Source organism: Delphinus delphis, chromosome 5 (assembly GCF_949987515.2).
Source record: "Delphinus delphis chromosome 5, mDelDel1.2, whole genome shotgun sequence".
Classification (NCBI taxonomy): domain Eukaryota; kingdom Metazoa; phylum Chordata; class Mammalia; order Artiodactyla; family Delphinidae; genus Delphinus; species Delphinus delphis.
Window position 1 is genome coordinate 20,271,731 of NC_082687.1, and position 25,539 is coordinate 20,297,269.

Here is a 25,539-nt window from a genome sequence, read left to right on the forward strand (position 1 = left end):
ACTAGCTGCCACTGGTTATTCCTGCTATAATCTCTGTAGCCTCATTACTGTTCAATAAATTCTTACTTTGAATCTCAAAGTTTTCCTTGCAACTTACCCAGAAACACAAAAGGACTAGGTACTTTTGTTAACTTGTTTCATGTAATATTCTTAAGTTTTCAAATAAAAACAAATTTTAATTTTAATTGAGACTCATTTAAACAATATTTTATCTCATTCTAAAAGAAAACTTACTTTTAATATGCTTTTCCCTAATTTTTGTCTTAAATTGTTGTCTTAAAATGGGATTAGAAAACTAACATTCTCACCTACAACCACACTGTCTACATTTAAAAGTGCTGAAAAAAATGAAACTGACATATCAGAGAGTCTTCTGACTCAAGGAAGGGAGGAATCTACTCCAAAGAAACTGGGTGAAATGATAAATAAGAAATGAGATTGTGATGAAAGCCATATTGCCCTCCACTTTGTAGATGTTAATAATTTATCTTATTGTATCTTATGCAATGGAACACTTAAAAATAATATTTATGGTGCCAGTTACGTTGTAGTATCATTTTGAGACCAATCATTCTAAGTATAAAGAAAAAGGAACTGAATATTTTAAACTTAGATGGATAAACTCTTCAAAAGGCTAACATTCTTTATTACGTTGTAATACATTGTTTTACATCATATTATAATGTTTTAAAAACTAGCAATGACAAAAAGCACTAGAGTATCTCATAGGGTTGGTTTTCACACTGCATTTGCTGGAGAAGCACACATATTAGCTGAGAGAGTTTTACAATGGGTAACACTGCTGGTGCCATGGCAAAAATCAAGGCAGTGCCTCCAAACTGTGCTAGTAGCCACTGTATCCTTCACTTTCATGCATTATTGGAGGGGGGAGCGGGGGGGCAGTTTCACTTCAGGATGTCCTTGATAAAGCAATAAAAATTATTAATTCTATTAAACCCCAACCTTGAGTACACATCACTGTACTAGACTGTATGATGAAATAGGAACTATGAATAAAGCATCACGCACAATGGATGTCTTAAGGAAAAGTATCTGGGCCACAGTTTGAGTTGTAAGCTGAATTAGCCATCTGGTTTACAAAACCTGGTTCTTTTAACTTGAAAGAACTGCCACACAAACTATGGTTATTCAGACTTGGTGACTTGGTAGACATTTTCTTGAAAATGACTGAAGTGAGTCTTGTCAGTTCAAGGCAAGTAACAGTTAAAAATTAGGATTTAGTAAAACTTGTATACACAACCATGAGCTTGACAGCTTCCCAAAAGTCATCAATGGTAATGTTAACAAATTTGAATGTGATTTATATACTAAAATGGTTTAACATTTGAAAACATTTAAAAATCTCTAGACGCCAACATTTTTCAAATAACCAATGCATTATATTACAATAACATATATGGATAAAAAAATCCATTATGGGAAGCAAGAAGAACTACAATCCTTCAGCCTGTGGAACAAAAACCACATTCACAGAAAGACAGACAAGATGAAAAGGCACAGGACTATGTACCAGATAAAGTAACAAGATAAAACGCCAGAAAAACAACTAAATGAAGTGGAGATAGGCAACGTTCCAGAAAAAGAATTCAGAATAATGATAGTGAAGATGATCCAGGACCTCGGAAGAAGAATGGAGGCAAAGATCGAGAAGATGCAAGAAATGTTTAACAAAGACCTAGAAGAATTAAAGAACAAACAAACAGATGAACAATACAATAACTGAAATGAAACCTACACTAGAAGGAATCAATAGCAGAATAACTGAGGCAGAAGAATGGATAAGAGACCTGGAAGACAGAATGGTGGAATTCACTGCTGTGGAACCGAATAAAGAAAAAAGAATGAAAAGAAATGAAGACAGCCTAAGAGACCTCTGGGACAACATTAAATGCAACAACATTCACATTATAGGGGTCCCAGAAGGAGAAGGGAGAGAGAAAGGACCAGAGAAAATATTTGAAGAGACTATAGTCGAAAACTTCCCTAACATGGGAAAGGAAATAGCCACCAAAGTCCAGGAAGCGCAGGGAGTCCCATACAGGATAAACCCAAGGAGAAACACGCCAAGACACATAGTAATCAAACTGACAAAAATTAAAGACAAAGAAAAATTATTGAAAGCAGCAAGGGAAAAACAACAAGTAACATACAAGGGAACTCCCATAAGGTTAACAGCTGATTTCTCAGCAGAAACTCTACAAGCCAGAAGGGAGTGGCATGATATACTTAAAGTGATAAAAGAGAAGAACCTACAACCAAGATTCCTCTACCCAGAAAGGATCTCATTCAGATTTGATGGAGAAATCAAAAGCTTTACAGACTAGCAAAAGCTAAGAGAATTCAGCACCACCAAACCAGCACTACAACAAATGCTAAAGTAACTTCTCTAAGTGGGAAACACAAGAGAAGAAAAGGACCTACAAAAACAAACCCAAAACAATTAAGAAAATGGTCATAGGATCATACATATCAATAATTACCTTAAACATGAATGGATTAAATGCTCCAACCAAAAGACACAGGCTTGCTGAATGGATACAAAAACAAGACCCATATATAGCTGTCTACAAGAGACCTAGGGACACAAACAGACTGAAAGTGAGGGGATGGAAAAAGATATTCCATGCAAATGGAAATCAAAAGAAAGCTGCAGCAGCAATACTCATATCAGATAAAATAGACTTTAAAATAAACAATGTTACAAGAGACAAGGAAGGACACTACATGATGATCAAGGGTTCAATCCAAGAAGAAGATATAACAATTATAAATATATATGCACCCAACACAGAAGCACCTCAATACATAAGGCAACTGCTAACAGCTATAAAAGAGGAAATCAACAGTAACACAATAATAGTGGGGGACTTTAACACCTCACTTACGCCAATGGACAGATCATCCAAAATGGAAATACATAAGGAAACAGAAGATTTAAATGGCACAACACACCAGATAGATTTAATTGATATTTATAGGACATTCCATCCAAAAACAGCAGATTACACTTTCTTCTCAAGTGTGCACGGAACAATCTCCAGGATAGATCACATCTTGGGTCACAAATCAAGCCTCAGTAAATTTAAGAAAATTGAAATCATATCAAGCATCTTTTCTGACCACAATGCTATGAGATTAGAAATGAATTACAGGGAAAAAAACGTAAAAAACACAAACACATGGAGGCTAAACAATACACTACTAAATAACCAAGAGATCACGAAGAAATCAAAGAGGAAATCAAAAAATACCTAGAGACAAATGACAATGAAAACACGACGATCCAAAACCTATGGGATGCAGCAAAAGCAGTTCTAAGAGGGAAGTTTATAGCTATACAAGCCTACTTCAAGAAACAAGAAAAATCTCAAGTAAACAATCTAACCTTACACCTAAAGGAACTAGAGACAGAAGAACAAACAAAACCGAAAGTTAGCAGAAGGAAAGAAATCATAAAGATCAAAGCACAAAAAAATGAAATAGAAACAAAGAAAACAATAGCAAAGATCAATAAAACTAAATGCTAGCTCTTTGAGGAGATAAACAAAATTTATAAGCCATTAGCCAGACTCACCAAGAAAAAGACGGAGAGGACTCAAATCAATAAAATTAGATATGAAAAAGGAGAAGTTAGAACAGACACCTCAGAAATACAAAGCATCCTAAGAGACTACTACAAGCAACTCTATGCCAATAAAATGGACAACCTGGAAGAAATGGACAAATTCTTAGAAAGGTATAACCTTCCAAGACTGAACCAGGAAGAAATAGAAAATATGAACAGACCAATCACAAGTAATGAAATTGAAACTGTGATTAAAAATCGTCCAGCAAACAAGTCTAGGACCATATGGCTTCACAGGGGAATTCTATCAAACATTTAGAGAAGAGCTAACACCCGTCTTTCTCAAACTCTTCCAAAAAACTGCAGAGGAAGGAACACTCCCAAACTCATTCTATGAGGCCACAATCACCCTGATAGCAAAACCAGACAAAGATACTACAATAAAAGAAAATTATAGACCAATATTACTGATGGATATAGATGCAAAAATCCTCAAGAAATACTAGCAAACAGAATCCAACAACACATTAAAAGGATCACACACCATGATCAAGTGGGATTTATCCCAGGGATGCAAGGATTCTTCAACATACGCAAATCAATCAGTGTGATACACCATATTAACAAATTGAAGAATAAAAACCATATGATCGTCTCAATAGATGCAGAAAAAGCTTTTGACAAAATTCAACACCCATTTATGATAAAAACTCTCCATAAAGTGGGCATAGAGGGAAGCTACCTCAACATAATAAAGTCCATATACGACAAACCCACAGCAAACATCATGCTCAATGGTGAAAAACTGAAAGCATTTCCTCTAAGATCAGGAATGAGACAAGGATGTCCACTCTCGCCACTATTATTCAACATAGCTTTGGAAGTCCTAGCCACGGCAATCAGAGAAGAAAAAGAAATAAAAGGAATACAAATTGGAAAAGAAGTAAAACTGTCACTGTTTGCAGATGACATGATACTATACATAGAGAATCCTAAAAATGCCACCAGAAGACTACTAGAGCTAATCAGTGAATTTGGTAAAGTTGCAGGATACAAAATTAATGCACAGAAATCTCTTGCATTCCTATACAGTAATGATGAAAAATCTGAAAGAGAAATTATGGAAACACTCCCATTTACCATTGGAACAAAAAGAACAAAATACCTAGGAATAAACCTACCTAGGGGGAAAAAAAAAAAAACCTATGTAGGGAAACAAAACACTGGTATGCAGAAAACTATAAGACAATGATGAGAGAAATTAAAGATGATACCAACAGATGGAGAGATATACCATGTTCTTGGATTGGAAGAATCAATATTGTGAAAATGACTATACTGCCCAATGCAATCTACAGATTCAACGCAATCCCTATCAAATTACCAATGGCATTTTTTATGGAACTAGAACAAATCATCTTAAAATTTGTATGGAGACACAAAAGACCCAAATAGCCAAAGCAGTCTTGAGGGGAAAAAAAACAGAGCTGGAGGAATCAGACTCCCTGACTTCAGTCTACACTACAAAGCTACAGTAATCAAGACAATATGGTACTGGCACAAAAACAGAAACATAGATCAATGGAACAAGATAGAAAGCCCAGAGATAAACCCACGCACCTATGGTCAACTAATCTATGACAGAGGAGGCAAAGATATACAGTGGAGAAAAGACAGTCTCTTCAATAAGTGGTGCTGGGAAAACTGGACATCTACATGTAAAAGAATGAACTTAGAACACTCCCTAACACCATACACAAAAATAAACTCAAAATGCATTTGAGACCTAAATGTAAGACCAGACACTATAAAACTCTTAGAGAAAAACATAGGAAGAACACTCTTTGACATAAATCACTGCAAGATCTTTTTTGATCCATCTCCTAGAGTAATGGAAATAAAAAGAAAAATAAACAAACGGGACCTTATGAAACGTCAAAGCTTTTGCACAGCAAAGGAAACCAAAAACAAGACGAAAAGACAACCCTCAGAATGGGAGAAAATATTCGCAAACGAATCAACGGACAAAGGATTAATCTCCAAAATATATAAACAGCTCCTGCAGCTCAATATTAAATAAACAAACAACCCAATCCAAAAATGGGCAGAAGATCTAACTAGACATTTCTCCAAAGATGACATACAGATGGCCAAGAAGCACATGAAAAGCTGTTCAACATCACTAATTATTAGAGAAATGCAAATCAAAACTACAATGAGGTATCACCTCACACCAGTTAGAATGGGCATCATCAGAAAATGTACAGACAACAAATGCTGGAGAGGGTGTGAAGAGAAGGGAACCCTCTTGCACTGTTGGTGGGAATGTAAATTGATACAGCCACTATGGAGAACAGTATGGAGGTTCCTTAAAAAACTAAAAACAGAATTACCATATGATCCAGCAATCCCACTACTGGGCATATACCCAGAGAAAACCATAATTCAAAAAGACACATACACCCCAATGTTCACTGCAGCACTATTTACAATAGCCAGGTCATGGAAGCAACCTAAATGCCCATCGACAGACGAATGGATAAAGAAGTTGTGGTACGGCTTCCCTGGTGGCGCAGTGGTTGAGAGTCCACCTGCCGATGCAGGGGACGCGGGTTCGTGCCCCGGTCCAGGAAGATCCCACATGCCGTGGAGTGGCTGGGCCCGTGAGCTATGGTCACTGAGCCTGTGCGTCCGGAGCCTGTGCTCCACAACGGGAGAGGCCACAACAGTGAGAGGCCCACGTACCACAAAAAAAAAAAGAAGAAGTTGTGGTACATATATACAATGGAATACTACTCAGCCATATAAAGGAACGAAACTGGGTCTTTTTTTTTTTTGGTACGTGGGCATCTCACTGTTGTGGCCTCTCCCGTTGTGGAGCACAGACTCCGGATGCACAGGCTCAGCGACCATGGCTCACGGGCCCAGCCACTCCGCTCATGTGGGATCTTCCCGGACCGGGGCACGAACCCGTGTCCCATGCATCAACAGACGGACTCTCAACCACTGCACCACCTGGGAAGCCCATGGGTCATTTTTTGAGATGTGGATGGATCTGAAGACTAATACAGAGTGAAGTAAGTCAGAAAGAGAAAAACAAATATCATATATTAATGCATGTATATGGAACCTAGAAAAATGGTACTGATGAACCAGTTTGCAGGGCAGAAGCTGAGACACAGATGTAGAGGAGAAACATGTGGACACCAAGGGGGGAAAACCGCAGTGGGGTGGGGATGGTGGGGTGCTGAATTGGGCAATTGGGATTGACATGTATACACTGATGTGTATGAAATTGATGACTAATAAGAACCTGCAGTATAAAAAAACAAACAAACAAACAAAAGAAAACAACTAATACTAAACTTTCTTTGGGTTATTTGTATGGAAATATGTTAATATAAATGTTTCAGACATTACATGAAATTCCTAAAAATCTTATATGTTCTGGTATAATGTTATAAGTCATAATTCTAGTTATTACTTTAAAATGTATATCTCAGAAATAACTAAATTTCCTTGTCAATTGCATTATTATGAACTTTCATCAAATCTTTAACCGTGGTCATTTTTAAGTCTTTTGTCATTTACAGACAGTTCTGGGTGTACTCTGATGCTTTCACAAAAATGTTCCTATAAAAGGGTTTCATCTTCAAGGAATTCATGGAAAAGACTCTGACAAGTACAGGTTTCTGGTAACTGACTATACTGCTGAACTGAATGAATAAGCATTTTCAGAACTCTAATGGAAAACTGATGAACTCATAAAAGTGCTAACAAAAGATCAAGATAAAAAAAATTAATTACATGCAACTGAGTGAACTGATGAGGATGATTATAATTTTTGTGAGTTTCTGTTTGAATAAAAAAAAAAATCCCACAAGGACTCAGAGGCAAAAAATATACAAATCAATTTTCACTGCAAAGTAAAGGAGCTGTTACAGTGGAGGATTACTGGACTGAATGTCAATATTATGACATTGTATGAGTGTGTTTCGTGTTTGGTAATTGCAATCACTGTTGCTTTTGCTGTGGTCATCCATTTACAATGCTTGCTGTCAGTTTATTTATCTCTTGTAAAAATAAAATACAGTGTGTGTGGGAAAAAAAATCCATTATGAAGAGAATGGTCTCATACCATACACAAAAATAGACTCAAAATGGCTTACATACTTAACTATAAGACATGACACCATTAAACTCCTAGAAGAGAACATAGGCAAAACATTCTCTGACATACATCATACCAATGTTTTCTTAGGTCAGTCTCCCAAGGCAATAGAAATAAAAGCAAAAATAAACAAATGGGACCTAATCAAACTTACAGGCTTCTGCACAGCAAAGGAAACCATAAACAAAATAAGAAGACAACCTATGGACTGGGAGAAAATATTTGCAAATGATGCAACTGACAACGGATTAATCTCCAAAATTCACAAACAGCTCGTGTGGCTCAATATCAGAAAAAACAAATAACCCCATCTAAAGATGGGCAGAAGATATAAATAGACATTTTCCAAAGAAGACATACTGATGGCCAACAGGAACGTGAAAAGATGCTCAGCATTACTAATTATTAGAGAAACGCAAATCAAAACTGCAAGATACCACCTCACACCAGTCAGAATGGCCATTATTAAAAAGTCTACAAATAACAAATGTTAGAGAGGGTGTGGAGAAAAGGGAACCCTCCTGTACTGTCGGTGGGAATGTAAATTGGTGCAGCCACTATGGAAAACAGTATGGCGTTTCCTCAAAAAACTGAAAATAGAGTTGCCATATGATACAGCAATCCCACTCCTAGGCATATATCCAGACAAAACTATAATTCAAAAAGACACATGCACCCTTATATTCATAACAGCACTATTCACAATAGCCAAGACATGGAAACAACCTAAATGTCCATCGACAGAAGAATGGATAAAGAAGATGTGGTACATGTATACAATGGAATACTACTCGGCCATAAAAAAGAACAAAATAATTTGTGGCATTTGCCCATTTGTGGCAACATGGATGGACCTAGAGATTATCATATTAAGTGAAGTAAGTCAAAAAGAGAAAGACAAATACCATATGATATCACTTACATGTGGAATCTAAAATGTAATACAAATGAACTTATCTATGAAACAGAAACAGACTCAACCAGACAGAGTGGTTGCCAAGCAGAGGGGGAAGGGATGGAGTGGAATTTGGGGTTAGCAGATGCAAACTACTATATATAGAATGGATAAATAACAAGGTCCTACTGTATAGTACAGGGAACTATATTCAATATCCTGTGATAAACTATAATGGAAAAGAATATTAAAAAAGAATATAGGGCTTCCCTGGTGGCGCAGTGGTTGAGAGTCCGCCTGCCGATGCAGGGGACACGGGTTCCTGCCCAGATCCGGGAGGATCCCACGTGCCGCGGAGCGGCTGGGCCCGTGAGCCATGGCCACTGAGCCTGCGTGTCCGGAGCCTGGCTCCTCAACGGGTGAGGCCACAACGGTGAGAGGCCGCATACAGCAAAAAAAAAAAAAAAAAAAAAAAAAAAAGAATATATATATATGTATAACTGAATCACTTTGCCATACAGCAGAAATTAACACAACATTGTAAATGAACTATATGCTTCAATTTAAAAAAATAAAAATCCATTACGAGTGCAAGATATACCAATAGATTTTAATGCAACGGAGTATAAACAGCTCATCAAAATGGTTTTACGCTCCACATTGCAACTAACCTTTAAGAAACCACCACTTGTTAAGTTCTAGTGCAGTACCAAAAAATACCTACAATTACCTGAAAAGGCTATTAAGATACTCCTCTCTTTTCCAACTATGTTATCTGTGTGAGGCCAGAATTTCTTCATATATTTCAACAAAAACAATATATTGCAAATTAATTGAAAGTAGAAGAAAATGAGAATCCAGCTGTCTACTAATAAGCAAGACATTAGACATGTAAAACAATCATTATTCTCACTAAATTTTTTTATTCTATAAATATATTTACTTTTAATAAAACGACATATATTACCATGTCATGGGTTTAGTACTGTGAGTTGAAATGAATAAATAAAGATTTAAACCTCTGCTTTAATATTTACCCACAAACAAAAGCACTTTAGGGTCCTCAATAATTTTTAAGAATATGAAGCAGTTGAGTCCAAAAAATTTTGAGAATCACTAATCGAGAAAAGAGAACTCACTTATTTCTTTGTATCCATTAATGCTACAAATAGTATTAATGATAAAACACATCTTCTAACATAGTTTTTCATTTCTGTGCAAATTTTCTCATGAAAAGACAGCTATCCCTATCTCCCAGTTCCTACAATAACAATTTTATGACCCCAGTCAAAGTAAACCCTAACCCACCTGACAGCACCTCCGAGGTGAAGCAGTAATTACCAGGCACGTTTCCCTCTGCACATTCTTTGAGAGGTTAAAGGCTGGTCTGTCTATGATTAGTGTCAGTAAAACCATGTCCTCTGGCAATATTGACAGGTAACATAAAAGCCTTCTTCTACAGCAAGTGATTTTACCTCAGAGAAAATAATGGGCTCTGAGAAAGGTTTCTTGAAAAGACCCCTGAGTAACACATTTACAACCAGAGTGAATATACTATCTCCCTACAAAATCAAAAATATTTTAAACAGCTCAACAAAGTAAGTTACTGTCTAAAAGTAGAAGAGGGTCTAAATATCTAAGAACCTAAATGTGTAAGTCAAGCAGTTTGAATTTAAAAAATTTTTCATTTCCAAACTTTTCTATCTAATGTTGAAGGTTCTATTAGCAAGTCACTAAATTACTTTTTAAATTAGCTTCATGATCTCATTTTTAAAATAGAAGGATTAACTTTAAAAGTACAGGATAGCTGAACACATTTTTTTAGACAAGAGTTAGGAATATCTTAACTAAAGGGCTTAAGAGGTTTGTGACTAATAAGTAAATACCATATACTTCTCAAATTTCTTTCTCTGGCAGACCAGACAGATGATGATGTAATGAAGCATTGATTCATAAACTGAGTATTACTTCTCAGCTGTCTATAGTCAAATACTTAAAAAGCTGTCATAGTATCACTACATTTTCAAAAGAATAAGTTTCTTCTTTTTTTAAAAAAATAACTTATTTCTAAACATTGGCAAGTGTTAACTGAAATATTTTTCAAATAATTTTCATGCATTTCCAAAGTACACTTTCTAAAACAATTTCATCTCTACTGTCATGCATTTTTAGTGACAACCAACCCCACATTTCTGTCTGCTCTGAAAGTCCTCTAACATGCAGAAATACTGAGAAAACTGGTGCTGGATCTCCACAAAGAGCTCTCCTCAAACAGACCTGCACAAGAACATGCCAGAGTGGCTCTCCTTGTTGTGACCTAGAAGTCTGCAGACAGCAGCACAACCAGAAGTTAACAGATTAAAGTTCACATCAGCATAGTTACCTGATTGATATCTTTGTAGCCAGATGTATATTTCGTGTATCTGACACTAGATAGGATCACTTTTTAACATACCCCTCTTCTATATGACAAAACTATTTTCAGTAATAATAATGAAATAAAATGAATAATGATGGTGGCCAGAAAAAATGCAGACACTGAAAGGTCTCTTGTATTTAACTCCATATGAATAATCACACCATTTTTTAAGTAAAATAAATGTTAGAGTATAAAAAAGGAAGAAGTACTGGATTCATGAATTTGATTATATTAATTTTTTTAAAAAAGAAACTAACATCTACATATTGGTTTGTTATAGTAATGGATAATATTTGCTAATTTGAGCCTTAACTTCTAAAAATGTCAAGAACCTTGTCAAGGGCTTCCCTGGTGGCGCAGTGGTTGAGAGTCCGCCTGCCGATGCAGGGGACATGGGTTCGTGCCCCGGTCCGGGAAGATCCCACATGCCGCAGAGCGGCTGGGCCTGTGAGCCATGGTCACTGAGCCTGCGCGTCCGGAGCCTGTGTCCGCAACGGGAGAGGCCACAACAATGAGAGGCCCGTATAGCCAGATTTGTCAATCTATCCTTGAATAATTGATGGAAAAACACATTTTATTAATTTTAATTTAGAAATGTTCTTTCAAATAAAGCCAAAGATATACAATATTTTGGGAAGGTATTAGATAAAAAGATAAGTCTGCCAGAGATTCATAAAAATTCCTCTTCACATTAAATTCCAAAAAAAGCTTAAGTATCCATGTCCATTTCCTTGAGATTCATTCAAACTGCTTACAAATGCCCCTGGGTTCAAAATTTTTCCACTTCTCAAGTATTTCTTCTGCAAAATCAGAGAAAATGGCTGAATGATAGTGAACACAGATATATGATCCATTGCTTTAGAGCAAATCTCCAGCTCTTGGTGAAAACGGTTGGTATAATTCAACATTGCTATTTTGATTTCTTCAGGCAACGTAAGATCAGCATCTCCTGTTGTTTCTCCCGGCACTCTTCTTCAAATTTTTATTCTTTTTTTTTCTATGTAAATGTCCATTTCCTTACAGTTTGTTTTTGAAAAATGAATAGCCTTCAAAATTTCTGTGCACTTATCTTCAAAGACGAGTTTTAAAAGCTTGGAATTTCACTGTACATTGCTCAAAGCATATATATTTGTATCTGATTAACCTCATCTAAAATTCTACACTAAGGAGAGAGAAAAAAAAAAAAGATAATTCAGAGGAGAAAACCCACACTAGCAGAGAACAAAATCTGAGCTGATTCACACATGTCCACATTTGCTTTGGCTCACACAGGACTTCAAAGTTGAGATTAGCTTTTCAAAATTTAGCTTTATGGTGCCCTAGCTTCATAATGAGCATTCCTTTTGTCTAGGAAAGACTTTCTGCAGCTTTTTCCAATGATGAGGTGAGATTAAAAAGAATGAATAAAATTTTTCCAAACTTCCAGAAAATGTCACACATGAAGAAATGTTTCCAAAACAGCAAATTCTGCAAGGTTCAAAGAATGATTTTCAGGAGGCAGAAAAAATATATAGGATTAATCTCTTTGATTTTTGTATGAACTCCACTGTGAATACTGGCCACATACGCAGTACTCCTATAGAGCTGACCACAACAGAGGTTTAGAAAACCTCTAAACCTTTAGAAACAACCTCCTGTTGTTTCAAGATATCTTCTGTGAGTACGGAGGCAGTCTTTCCAGAAATAAAAGAATGACTTCTGTATTTCAATTGTACCACCTTCTCTACAGACCTATATGATTAAGTCACACAGTTGATCTCTGTATGAAGCATCTGGAGTGCTATCAAAAAGATTTCCAAGGTACTTTGGGGTTTTTTAATATCTGCCACTACTAAAGCATATCACTGATGTCATGTTTTACTTTGATTCTTTAGTTTTAAAACAATTATCAAGTAAAAGAAGAATAAATTTCAACTCTGAAGGTATTAAAATTAGTAAAAGATTTCATATATGAACCCAAATATGCACTTACCAAGCAAAATATTGCATATTAACACATCATAGTTAACACTTTTCTCTATTTCAAGTTTTTTTAAATAACAAGTTTTTTAGAGCAGTTTAGGGTTCATAGCAAAAGTGAGCGGAAGGTACAAAGATTACCCCCTGACCCTACACATGAATATCCACCCCCATCATCAACATCCCCCACCACAGTGGTACATTTGTTACAATTGATGAACCTATATTGACACCTCATAATCACCCTAAGTCCACAGTTTACCTTAGGGTTCACTCACAGTGTTGCACATTCTATGAGTTTGGACAAATGTATAACAGCAAGTATCCATCACTATGGTATTAGAGTCGTTTCACTGTCCTAAAAATCCTCTGTGCTCTGCCTATTCATCACTCCCTCTTCCTCCCGACCCTCGGCAACTACTGATCTTTTAAATGTCTCCGTAGTTTTGTCTTTTCCAGAATATCACATACTTGGAATCATTTACAGATTGGCTTCTTTCACTTAGTGATATGCATTTAAGGTTCCTCCATGTCTCTTCATGGCTTGATAGCTCATTTCTTTTCAGTGCTGAGTAATATTCTATTGTCTGGATAGACCACAGTTTATTACTTTATCTACTTAAGGACACCTTGGTTGCTTCCAAGTTTTGGCAATTAGAAATAAAGCTGCTATAAACATTGATGTGCAAGTTTTTGTGTGGACATAAGTTTCCAACTTCTTTGGGTAAATACTGAGCAGCTTGATTGCTGGATCATATGGTAAGAGTATGTTTAGTTTTGTAAGAAACTACTAAACTATCTTCCGAAGTGACTGACTGTACCATTGGACACGCCCACCAGCAATGAATGACAGCTGCTGTTGCTCTACATCCTCACCAGCATGTGGAATTGTCAGTGTTCCAAAGTCTGTCCATTCTTATGGATGGTAGTGTTATCTCATTGTTGTTTTAATTTGTATTTCCCTGACGACATACGATGTGGGGTATCTTTCCACATGCTTATTTGCTATCTGTATCTCTTCTCTGGTGAGATGTCTGTTAAATGTTTGACCCATTTTTTAATTGGGTTATCTGTTTTCTTATTGTTGAGTTTTAAGAGTTCTTTACGTATTTTGTTTAACAGATGTGTCTCTTGCAAATATTTTCTCCCATCCGTGACTTGTCTTCTCATTCTCTTAACATTGTCTTTGGCAAAGCAGAAGTCTTTAACTTTAATAAAATCCAGCTTATCAATTATTTCTTTCCATTTAAAATTTTAAACATAAAAATAAGAACTCCAACAGGTCACAATGAAGTAACTCAGGTTAAGTTTCTTCTTTTTTATAACTACTGTGCTACTGTTTCTAATCTACTTTTAAATGCAAGAATATGTAATAAGACAGGGACTAGGGACATGAAGTATGCCCAAAACAAGTTTAAACAATTCCAAACTGTTATGAACATACTTTCAAATTGACTGTATGAAGCTAAGTCCCCATGAGCCTGGGGACAACCATATAAAAGTTCTCCAAATTCACTTCCATGTAGAATATAATATTTATTAGAGGGTTCATAATAAAAATATGCTACGTTGAAGCCTACACATATGGTATCAAAACTCAAGTACAATTGCACACATGGGTAAAACAGACCAACAAAAGATTTTGGGGGGAGGAATATTTTATCACTGATGTTGCAAAGAATTGCCAGAACATACTACTAATAAAAGACAGGCCACCTGTCGTCTACATACAATGCAACCACTTGCTGCCTACACCCAATGCTAACTGCTCCCATAGCCCACTCTGGGTAAGCCACTGCCTGTAGCCATTTTGGAAATGTTTAACTTTGACAGGGAGAAAGATAAAAGAAAGGTGTACTGAGTTGAGCAGTGTTTCCTCAAAATACATGTCATTCAGAAACTCAGAATGTGACCTTATTTGGAAATACGGTCTTTGAACATGCAGTTAGTTAAGTTAAAATGAGGTCATACCAAATTAGGGTGGGCCCTAATCCAGTGGCTAGTATCCTTATAAGAAAAGCAGAGGGACTTCCCTGGTGGTGCAGTGGTTAAGAATCTGCCTGTCAATGCAGGGGACACCGTGCAATCGCTGGTCCGGGAAGATCCCACATGCCACGGAGTAACTAAGCCCATGGGCCACAACTACTGAGCCTGCGCTCTAGAGCCCGCGAGTCACAACTACTGAAGCCCGCGTGCCTAGAGCCCGTGCTCCGCAACAGGAGAAGCCACCGTAGTGAGAAGCCCACGCACTACAACGAAGAGTAGCCCCCGCTCACCGCAACTAGAGAAAAGCCCACGCTCAGCAACGAAGATCCAATGCAGCCAAATATAAATAAATTAAATTATCAAAAAGAAGGAATGATTCATTTATTGATCTGAAGGGGTGATAATGAGATACAGCTAACTGAGAAAAAAAAAAGAAAAGAAAAGCAGAGGCACACACAGGGAAAAGGCCATATGACAACAGAGGCAGAGATTGGAGTGATGCACCCACAAGCCAAGAAATGCCAAGGACTAGCAGTAACTACCAGAAGCCAGAGGAGACAAGGAAGGAGCCTCCCCTGAAACTTCAGAAGGAACACGGCCCTACCAAAACCTTGATTTTGGACTTCCAGCCTTCAAAATTGTGAGAAAATAAATTATTTTTATCTTAAGCTACTCATTTGTTATGGCTGTCCTAGGAAACCTGGGAAATACAGAAGGAAACACACTTCACATCTCTGTGGACCCTCAGTATGGATCAAAAGTACAGAAGTGGTCAGAAATACACCTTGATTATTCTGAATTCCATATTTTTTGGCTATGTGCTTTTAAGGTCTTGAGAGAGTCAAGAGTAGCACTTTGCAAGAGGAAGTGGCACTGGGACCTCCCTTTGAAAGAGGAAGTGGCACTGGGACCTCTTTCTGCCCTGTGCATATTGCAAAGATGAAACTGGGAACTCAAAAAACAAAGAACAAAGTGAAGTTTTTAAAAAACAAAACAGTAAAGGAAATCTCCGTTATTTTTCTAATTGTAATAGCTAGGGGCAATCTTTTACCTCTTCTGGCTTGGGAACTGTGCAATATAATTTCTGATTGTGGAATACATATGATTACATTTTTTTCTTTCCCTACAGTAATTTAATTGGAGAATCTTGATGCCAGGTCAAATATAAACAGCAACTACCTTCTCTTGCTTTCAGCAAAAAGATTTACCTTATATAGGGAATACTTGGAAGAGTCTTACAAAGTAAGTTGTGCTAAAGTGAAATATCAACTAAGTGATTTCCTAGTTTTCCAGAAAGGTAAACCATAACAGTCATTCCAAAATATTTATTATGCCTTTAACACACATACTACCTAGGCAATTCAATACAATCAATTAGTAGAATACAAATATTCAATTAGAGCAGAAAATGGCAAAAACAGTCATGGGGAGGAGTTTCTTTTTTATTCCATTTACCCAGAGTAGCCTCTCCCACTACCATTTAGACACAAAACTTTCTTTTGTGTTAAAAAATCAAGTTGGTTTCCTAAACTGATAAAGCCAACTCTCCCAGACTCACATTCTAAGGTCCCTCTTGAAATAACTTGCTTGACAGACTTTATAATATCCCAACATTTGCTTTTATTTTTTAATTAATTTTTTTTTTTTTTTTTTTTTTGCGGTACGCGGGCCTCTCACTGTTGTGGCCTCTCCCGTTGCAGAGCACAGGTTCCGGACGCACAGGCTCAGCGGCCATGGCTCACAGGCCCAGCCGCTCCGCGGCATGTGGGATCTTCCCGGACCAGGGCACGAACCCGTGTCCCCTGCATCGGCAGGCGGACTCTCAACCACTGCGCCACCAGGGAAGCCCTAATTTATTTATTTTTGAAGTACTCATTAATTATCTCCCCTCACACTTAAACCATTTGCTCCAAAGTTACTCCTTTTAACAACACCAACAAAAATCTCAGTCATCAAGATATTCTTTCCCATCCAAAAGAAATAGAGTCAGCACTTTCCCTTCCCCACAGCACCTGCATTCTTTTTGTGACCCAGTACATCTCTGCCTGCATGGGCTGCAACCAAAATCTGTAACTTCCCCAAGGCGTTCCGTCGGAGACTGTGCTGTCGTCTTCTGACGTGCCCAGTAAACAAAAGATTAAAACGCATACGTCTAACGTCGATGGAAGACAGGCAAGAAAGATATAAACCTAGCAATATGGATTTCAGTGAGATACTTTAAAAACAGAAATATTTCTGCATAAAGCAAGCCCAGGATAACAATGAAACCATCAGGAAACATGAGCAGTAGAGAGCAGATAGGGAGAGGCCAGTGATGAAGGAAGAATTCCCCTCTGACACAGTACCGAGTGTTAGCGAACATGGGAGCGTGCAGAGTAAAGGTGAAATACAAACACTTTGGAAAACAATTTAGCAACCTCTGTAAAAGCTGAACCCATGCCTACCCTATGATCCAGCAATCCCACTCCAGCAGGAATGCTGTTGGGGGCATATGTGCTCCGAGTGTCATACGATAAAGTTCATAGCAGCATTATCCGGGAAAGCCAAAACTGGAAACTACCCAAATTCAACAGCAGAATGTGTAATACGATGAAATAGTACAAAGCAATGTAAGTAAACAAACTACAGCTACACACCACAACATATCTAAATGTCACAAATATAATGTTGAGCCAAATTAGCCAGTCATAAAAGAATATAAACTATGTGGTTCTATGTACATAACATTTAAAAACAGGCAAAAATAGAATATAGTGTTATAAGTCAGGACAGTGGATCTTCGGGAAGGAAAGGGGGCAGTGACTGGGGAAGCTCGCACAGTGGGGAAGCTCTGAGGTGCTAGTAATGCTCCTGTTTCTGGATCAGGATGACAGTCACGTGAGTGTTCGTTTTCTGATCATTCGTTAAGTGTTCCATTTATGTTCTGGTTTTTTTCTCTTGTGTGTTATACCACACAATAAATAAATAAAAAGAAATCCCAGTCTGACACGTTCCCACCAACTAAAGGCTGGAAAGAAATCAAACTGAGAGATTCCCGCCAGGAAACAGATACTGACGGCACAGAGCAGTCGAATTTCTTGCTTGCTGAAACACGGGCAGGTCTGAAAACATTAAGAAATTCGGGACTGCCAAGAAACTGAATTCCCTGTAAGACCTACCCTGGATGGAAACAAAGGTGAATTAGGTATCAGCTCTCTTACCAAATTTGGCAATAACCTATACTTTTAATCTAAATTTCAAAAGCAAACATTGATTCCTGAAACTTGCAAAACAGCTCAAATTTTTAAAGCATCCTGGTTTCCTCTTTTGAGCAATCATGGAAGTGCAGGGAGGCACAAGAGATCATTCAATCCAACCTCTACCATCCCAGTCAAGTGGACAAATAGACAAACACTTCTTTAGCGTTCCCACTGCAAATGAATTCTGAGATGTTCCTCAGTTACCTGTTCTAGAATAAACAACCTTGACTAGGGCATAGCTTCTCCTGAGAGTAACCTTGATCTTATATGCTCCACTTCAAGCTCTCGTCCTGCCCCACACCTAAATGAAAAAATACCATAGGGCTTCCCTGGTGGCACAGTGGTTCAGAGTCCGCCTGCCGATGCTAGGGGACGCAGGTTCGTGCCCCGGTCCGGGAAGATCCCACATGCCGCGGAGCGGCTGGGCCCGTGAGCCATGGCGGCTGAGCCTGCGCGTCCGGAGGCTGTGCTCTGCAACGGGAGAAGTCACAACAGTGAGAGGCCCGCGTACCGCAAAAAAAAAAAAAACACAGTAGGAGAATATTTATAAATAAAATAATGTGCAAAGTCTGGTCCATTAAAAAAATATAAATATACACATACCAGAAGCTTTTGAATGAATATAACTATTACTACTAATTATGTCTGAGTGGTGGGGTTGCAGAAGTTTTGTTGGTTTCTTCTTTTCCTACAAAGATCTGTATTGCTATTTTAACAAGAAATATACTTTTTTTTCACAAATATCTTAAAGTATTTGCTTACCTTAGCTGATTTTTCAAAACTTAAGCCTCCATCCAGCTTAAAAAGAACTGTCATATTGTACCCAGTCTGGTTTCCATGTCCATGAGGCCACCAAGTTTCTATAGTAACACTCTTTAAAAAAATAATATATCAGTCTAAGTAATCTGTGGCATATTTTCAGCAAAATAATATAGTAATTCAGAGCATCACATCAATTTCTCATAGACGAGCACAGAGCAATATAAATCTCCCTCCTTGTATTATGCCAAATTATACCAATCCATAGATAATATTTAAAAATCAACATGCTAGGAGTTTAGCATGGATTAATATACCAGAAGGGAAAGGAAATAACAAAATAACATGGGCATTCAGAAAAACAGCTCTTCCCATTGCAACACTCAGCTAACATGTATTCTACATTCTTAACATTTAGAATTGGACTTTGAGGTTAACTCTTCTTTCAAGCCCAGAACTAGAAAAGCGTTTTGAGTTCTTACTTTATCTGAACAGTTACTGAATGCTGATTTGCTCTATCCTTTTCAGCTCACAATTGTCAATTAGAGGAATAAGAAAAGGTAAAATCCAGTTCACTCCTACTTACGAAAGATCATAAGTTTAGAATTAGAATTCTGTATGTAGAATAAGTACCAATATTCAAAATAGTTTACAAATACCAAAAATAATCACAGCATTGAAGTATGATGCTTAGAATGTATTTTGGATTTAGGATACTCCAAATACTGCAGAAAAGTTAAAATATAACACACCTGACTTTTTGAGAGGAGAGGATGCCAAATTAATCACGTAACCTCTGTTTTCTTAATCTTAAAATTTGGGAAAATCATTCCTTAGCTTGCACACACAGAAAATGTATAACCGATTAAAAGTAAAGAAAAAAATGGAAAAAGTACACTTTTCTTTAATACTCAGGTCCTTTTTTCTAAGCATTTCTTTTGAACAACACTGCTTTTCATCTTAGTGCTTCTCGGGAAGTACCATCATTCACCTTGTCAATTTTCACAAAGAGTTTAACAATCCTTTCCCCATGCTGAAGTTCAACGCTGTTTGTCTGTTGTATTTTTAATTCAGGGATGGCTATAATCGCTTGACCCAAAACTGGCTTTGAACTGATAACATCAAAACAAGACTCTATTTCAAGATTCCACTCCTGGATATTATTATCTAAGGTACAAAAAGAAAAAATACATATATATTATGTAGGATTCACTGAAAAAAAGGCCAACGCAGCTTCTAAACTATAAGTGCTCCACAAATGCAATCCTGATCAAAAGTTCAGTGAAAATTCTCTTTTAATGTTTAGAGTTTAATCCTTAATTCCGAAGAAGAATAACCAAAATTATATTTTTATATATACTTCTACTCTAAAAATGTTACAATCATAAGTCACAAAAACTTTATAAATATGGCACAAATAGAAAATTACAAATGAAAAGATAACATAAATCTTCCAAGATTTATCAGTCTTGATTTATGAAACATACTTGCTTGTTCCTTTTTATAAAGTAAAAATACTGAGGGTTTTTAAGCCATATAATAAGTTAGAAACTTAGGTGTATTAGAATTAATCCAATGTGGAAAAAATAAAGATGCATTTTAAATGTAATTATTTATCCAATAAATGTGTACTGAGAACCATCTAAGTGCCATGTTCTTTGCTAAGCGATGGGACTTAAACAGTCACCAGGGTAAATAAACATGGCCCCTGCCCTCATGAGCTAAAGGTCTAATGGGATGTGGACAAGTACAAACGTGTGATAATACTAGGACAGGAAAATTAAAGGTTGTTTAGAAAAATATTCATATTCCCTTTACCACATTTTTATTGTTCTTAAGCAGAAGCACACACTCCAATCTGATCCAAAGCTGTTTATTTTCTAAAACATCCCTAAATCTTTGACAGCTACCTCACCTTTAACTCGAAATCATATTCCCTCTGGTTTCCCTTACTATCTCTTATTTCAAGAAATAATAATAGATAACATTTACCAAGATCTTACTATGAGCCAGGCATTGTTTTATGCTCTCAACAAGTATTAACTTATTTAAGCATCACACCATTGCTACAAGGTAAATTCCACTACTATCATCATTTTATAAATGAGAAAACTGAGACAGAGAAATTAAGTAACTTGCCCAAGATCACACAGCTAGTAAGTGGCAGATGTGAACCAAGACAGTCTAAAACTAGAGACCTCGAAAACATTTAACCTCTAAATTCTGCCAACTCAATCCAAATAATTTCCGCCAAACCACATCTTAGTGGTGCTCAGGAGTTTTACAGTGGGGAGAGGATCTTATTATATAGGAGAACATTTAATGATGTCAAGCTATGCTAGACATCAAATATGTCCTTTGGCTGAGTCTTTGACCAAAACAAGCACAGATTCACAAAACTGGTGAACTAGAAGTATGCTGACAGATCACCTGGTCTACTTTCCGATGTGTTTGATTCCCTCTAGACCACAGGCTAGCAAACTATGGTCCTTGGGCCAAATCTGGACCACCTCCTATTTTTGTAAATAAAATTTTATTGGAACACAGCTGCTATGGACTGAATTGTATCATTCCCCCCAAAATTCATATGTTGAAGCCCTAACCCCTAATGTGATTCTATCTGGAGAGAGGGTTTTTTTAGGAGGTAATTAGGTTAAATGAGTTCATAAGGGTGGGGTCCTATTCTGATAGGACAGTAGTCTTATAAGAAGAGGAAGAGATCCATTTCTTTCTTTCTCTCTCTCTCCCCGCACACCCCCTCAGCCCCCAACCACGTGAGAACACAACTAGAAAGTTGGCCATCTACAAGCCAGGAAGCAGGCCCTCAACACAAAGCAAATCAGCCAGCACCTTCATCTTGGACTTCCCAGCTTCCAGCACTGTAAGAAGTCAATTTCTGTGGCTGAAGCCGACCAGCCTTTGGTATTTCGTCATGGCAGCCCAGCAGGCCAGGCAGCAGCCATGCCCACATTTTACGTATTGTCTTCGGTCGCCTTCGTGCTACAAAGGCAGAGTTGAGTAACTGCAACAAAGGCCATATGGCCCAAAAAGCTAAAATACTCACTACCTGACCCTTTACAGAAAAAGTTTGCTGATCTCTACCCTAATATATTTCCCCCGAAAGGCCATTCTAATCTGTCTTTAATATCTCTAATATAATGACAAAAACCTCTGCCTCCCCTTCTGCTAGCCTTGACTATTGGAAAGTCGTCCTCTACACTGATGTGAAATCCACTTTTCTCTCATTTCCACCTAGAGATTTTAGTTCTGCCCTCTAGGCCTCTCCTACCAACCAATAACCACCAAGTTCAAGCACGCTCCCTGGGACTTCCCTGGCGGTCCAGTGGTTAAGATTCCGCCTTCCAATGCAGGTGGCACGGGTTTGATCCCTGGTCAGGGAACTGAGATCCCACATGCCGTGCAGCGTAGCCAAAATTTTTTTTAAAAAGGCAGGCTCCTTGGCCGTTTCCTATCGCTTCTTCAGCAGAGAATCAGCTGCTTGTAAGGGCCTCCAGAAGGAAGACAAACAGAGTAATTCCCAAAGGTTATTGGCAAAATTGTCCAGTTTCTATTGCTTCTAACATGGAAGGTTCTAAAGTAAATCACCCCTCTGGAGCTCATCCTGTTAACTCCCTCGGGTGCCACTAAATGAAAAAACTAAAGCTGAGGAATTAAAAACCCAGCATGAGGATTTACAAGCCTATCGTGTCATTACCAAATACCCTACAACAACATATTTTGCGCTCTTTTCTTCTTCCAAATGAAGTACAACCCCTCCTTCCAGGAGGAGAATTCCATGGAGAATTTCAGTAGTTTAGGTTCACAGAGCATACTGAGAGTCTTAAATAATAATTTTCCTGGTATTACCTGGTCACTTCTTTTCACTGGCTAATTTTAAAATGTATAATCTTATTTCTAGTTAAGGAGAGCGCCCCCTTATAAATCAAGACCCATTTCTAGAATGCAGCTTCCCAGCATAACTCTTCCAGCACTAACAAGTTATCCTTTCCTAAAGAATTCCTATCACCCCCAGCTCTCCTGAAGTGGAATGCAAGATCATTTCAAAAATGGACAAAGTACCGGGGATGGGATAAGAAAGAAGAAAGTTTACTAAATGACTTAAAATCCCCTCCCACGTCTCCCTCTCAATGACACCAAGTTTTGCATCCTTCCTCACCCTGACTAATCAACCCTGGACCCAAACAGGACAGGAACTCCTTATCAAAACAGGGTGGAGAGCAAGCTGATGAGCTCTCTCTACAACTTGAGGCCTTCCCTGGCCTGGAGCCTCAGCGATGTCCTAGCTGATGCCCTGCTCCCTGCAGAAGACACTACAGTCTATAGTTTGTTCCATTTAACCTCAACCAGGTGGGCAACCCAGGGCATGGCAGAGAATGTGGTTCTGGCCATTGACTCATTTTCAGATTCTTCCAAAGCTGATTCAGTGAGGTTTCTTCAGAAACAAACAAACAAATCACCATGAGTCTGACTCGGATGGGAATTTGTAGAAAGGGTAACCAGCCTCACAGCCCAGATGAACGTGTGCTGCTTCTTCATGAAAACAATCTTCAGGAAAAACTCCAATTTGTGTAGATGTGGCCAATACATTTAACCTTTTTTTTTTGTTTTAAATTTATTTGGCTGTGTCGGGTCTTTGTTGCGGCACACGGGATCTTCGTCGCAATGTGCGGGATCTTTTGTTGCGGCATGCGGGGTTCTCTCTAGTTGTGGCATGCAGGCTCTACAGCACGTGGGCTCGGTAGTTGCAGCACAGGGGCTTAGTTGCCCCGTGGCATGTGGGATCCCTACCAGGCATCAAACCTGCGTCCCCTGCATTGGAAGGTGGATTCTTAACCACTGGACCACCAGGGAAGTCCCAGTACATTAACTTTTAAAACCTTCTAAAATGTGCCAGCTCCTTTTATAGTCCCATATAGTCCACTTCTTTGTCAAGATGTGGTCAGGATAAAAATTAAAAAAAACAAAAAACAGCTTTATTTGGTTGTCTAAGAGAAAAAAAAAAAGTATAGGAAGACATGGAGGTAGAAAAATAAGAAGACGGATGAATTACATTAATTCAAGTGTGTCCATAACTACAGAAAGAGTTACTCTCAAACTACACCTTAAGCCTTGCTTTAACTGATTGTAATTAAGCCTCAAATATCAGTACCTTCATTTAATCATATATCTAGCTTCAAAAAAAACTGGTTCTTCCACACTTATACCCTCACTAGACTGTAATGAGTGCTGTAATTTACAAACACAGGGAAAGAACTGTAGAATGTTAGAGGCAAAAGAAACTTGGCCATCTCCTAGTTACTTTGCAGTTGTGGTATTTGAGGCCTTGACTGCAGAACTAGCTCAAAGCTCCCGTGCCAGTGGACAGGACAAGGGCCCAGGTTTCCTAACTCCAGTGCTCTCTACCTTCCACTCATCTCCCACAGAGGCGCCTATCAAAAAGAAAGACACTAGCAGGCACGCACAGATTGAAATTTGCATATGAATAATGAGGAAGACCAAAAGCAAAGGTGCTTTTTGTCCTTCAGAATCCTAAGTCCTAATAGCAAATACGTATAATGTGAAACAAAGCATTTGAAGGGACTGTAACCATAAAATATTAGCCTCTTAATGAGCGTCTTTCTAAAAAAGAAAAAACACTGAAATCTACAAACATAAAGAATGTGTCTGACCTTCCACTAAATGCATAATTACATGGTGCCACAGTTCCTCCATTTGTCAAAACACTATCTTTGTAACCTAAACTACCTGACAAAGGCATGACAACAGTTATGTGAACATTTCTGCCAAACAGTGGAAATATATTTCTTGAATAATTACTGTCTGTGAAACTTGACAGGCACTATAAATTATACCCCAATCACAAACAGCAAAGATGTTGAATCTACTTAAAGAAACAAAATACACCCGAAGGTCACAGTTAAGAATACAGGATGGGACTTCCCTGGTGGCGCAGTGGTTGAGAGTCTGCCTGCCGATGCAGTGGACGCGGGTTCGTGCCCCGGTCCGGGAAGATCCCACATGCCGCGGAGCGGCTGGGCCCGTGAGCCATGGCCGCCGGGCCTGCGCGTCCGGAGCCTGTGCTCCGCAACAGGGGAGGCCACAGCAGTGAGAGGCCCGCGTACCGCAAAAAAAAAAAAGAATACAGGATGGCATTTGGAAGGGCTAAGAACCAGCAGGGACATGCAAGCACACTCAGGTCAGCATGGGATGGATCTGCAAACATTGGTGGACGGCTCATGTAAGATGTAAAAGATGCTTCCTCTCACTGGGGGGCAAGCTATTCAAACATGGCTGCCCTGATTAGCCCTACTGAGCGCCTCCCAGCTCCGCCTCCTACCTGCTCGCTTCATCTTGCATCTTTCATAGGTGATGCAAAGCTGCAATGAAGAGATAGCCTTGTGCATCTGAAGGAACAGCAATGACAACGAGCCACAGAATGCTGAAATTCAAACATAGGATACATCCCCATGCTCCTGCCAGAATTAGAGGACAGACTACAGTAGC

The 25,539-nt window shown here is 38.2% G+C and overlaps 1 protein-coding gene across 6 annotated transcripts in view; it reads right to left on the reverse strand.

The window, feature by feature from the left end:
• The window catches only part of MANBA (mannosidase beta), a 158,022-nt gene that overhangs the window by 114,801 nt on the left and 17,682 nt on the right, over nt 1-25,539 (reverse strand). For all 6 annotated transcript variants that reach the window (XM_060012056.1, XM_060012057.1, XM_060012058.1 and 3 more), the window contains exons 6-7: nt 20,006-20,181; nt 19,018-19,128 (exon numbers count right to left, since the gene is read on the reverse strand). In XM_060012056.1, coding sequence (XP_059868039.1) covers nt 19,018-19,128; nt 20,006-20,181 — 287 coding nt within the window. The remainder of the gene's footprint in view (nt 1-19,017; nt 19,129-20,005; nt 20,182-25,539) is intronic.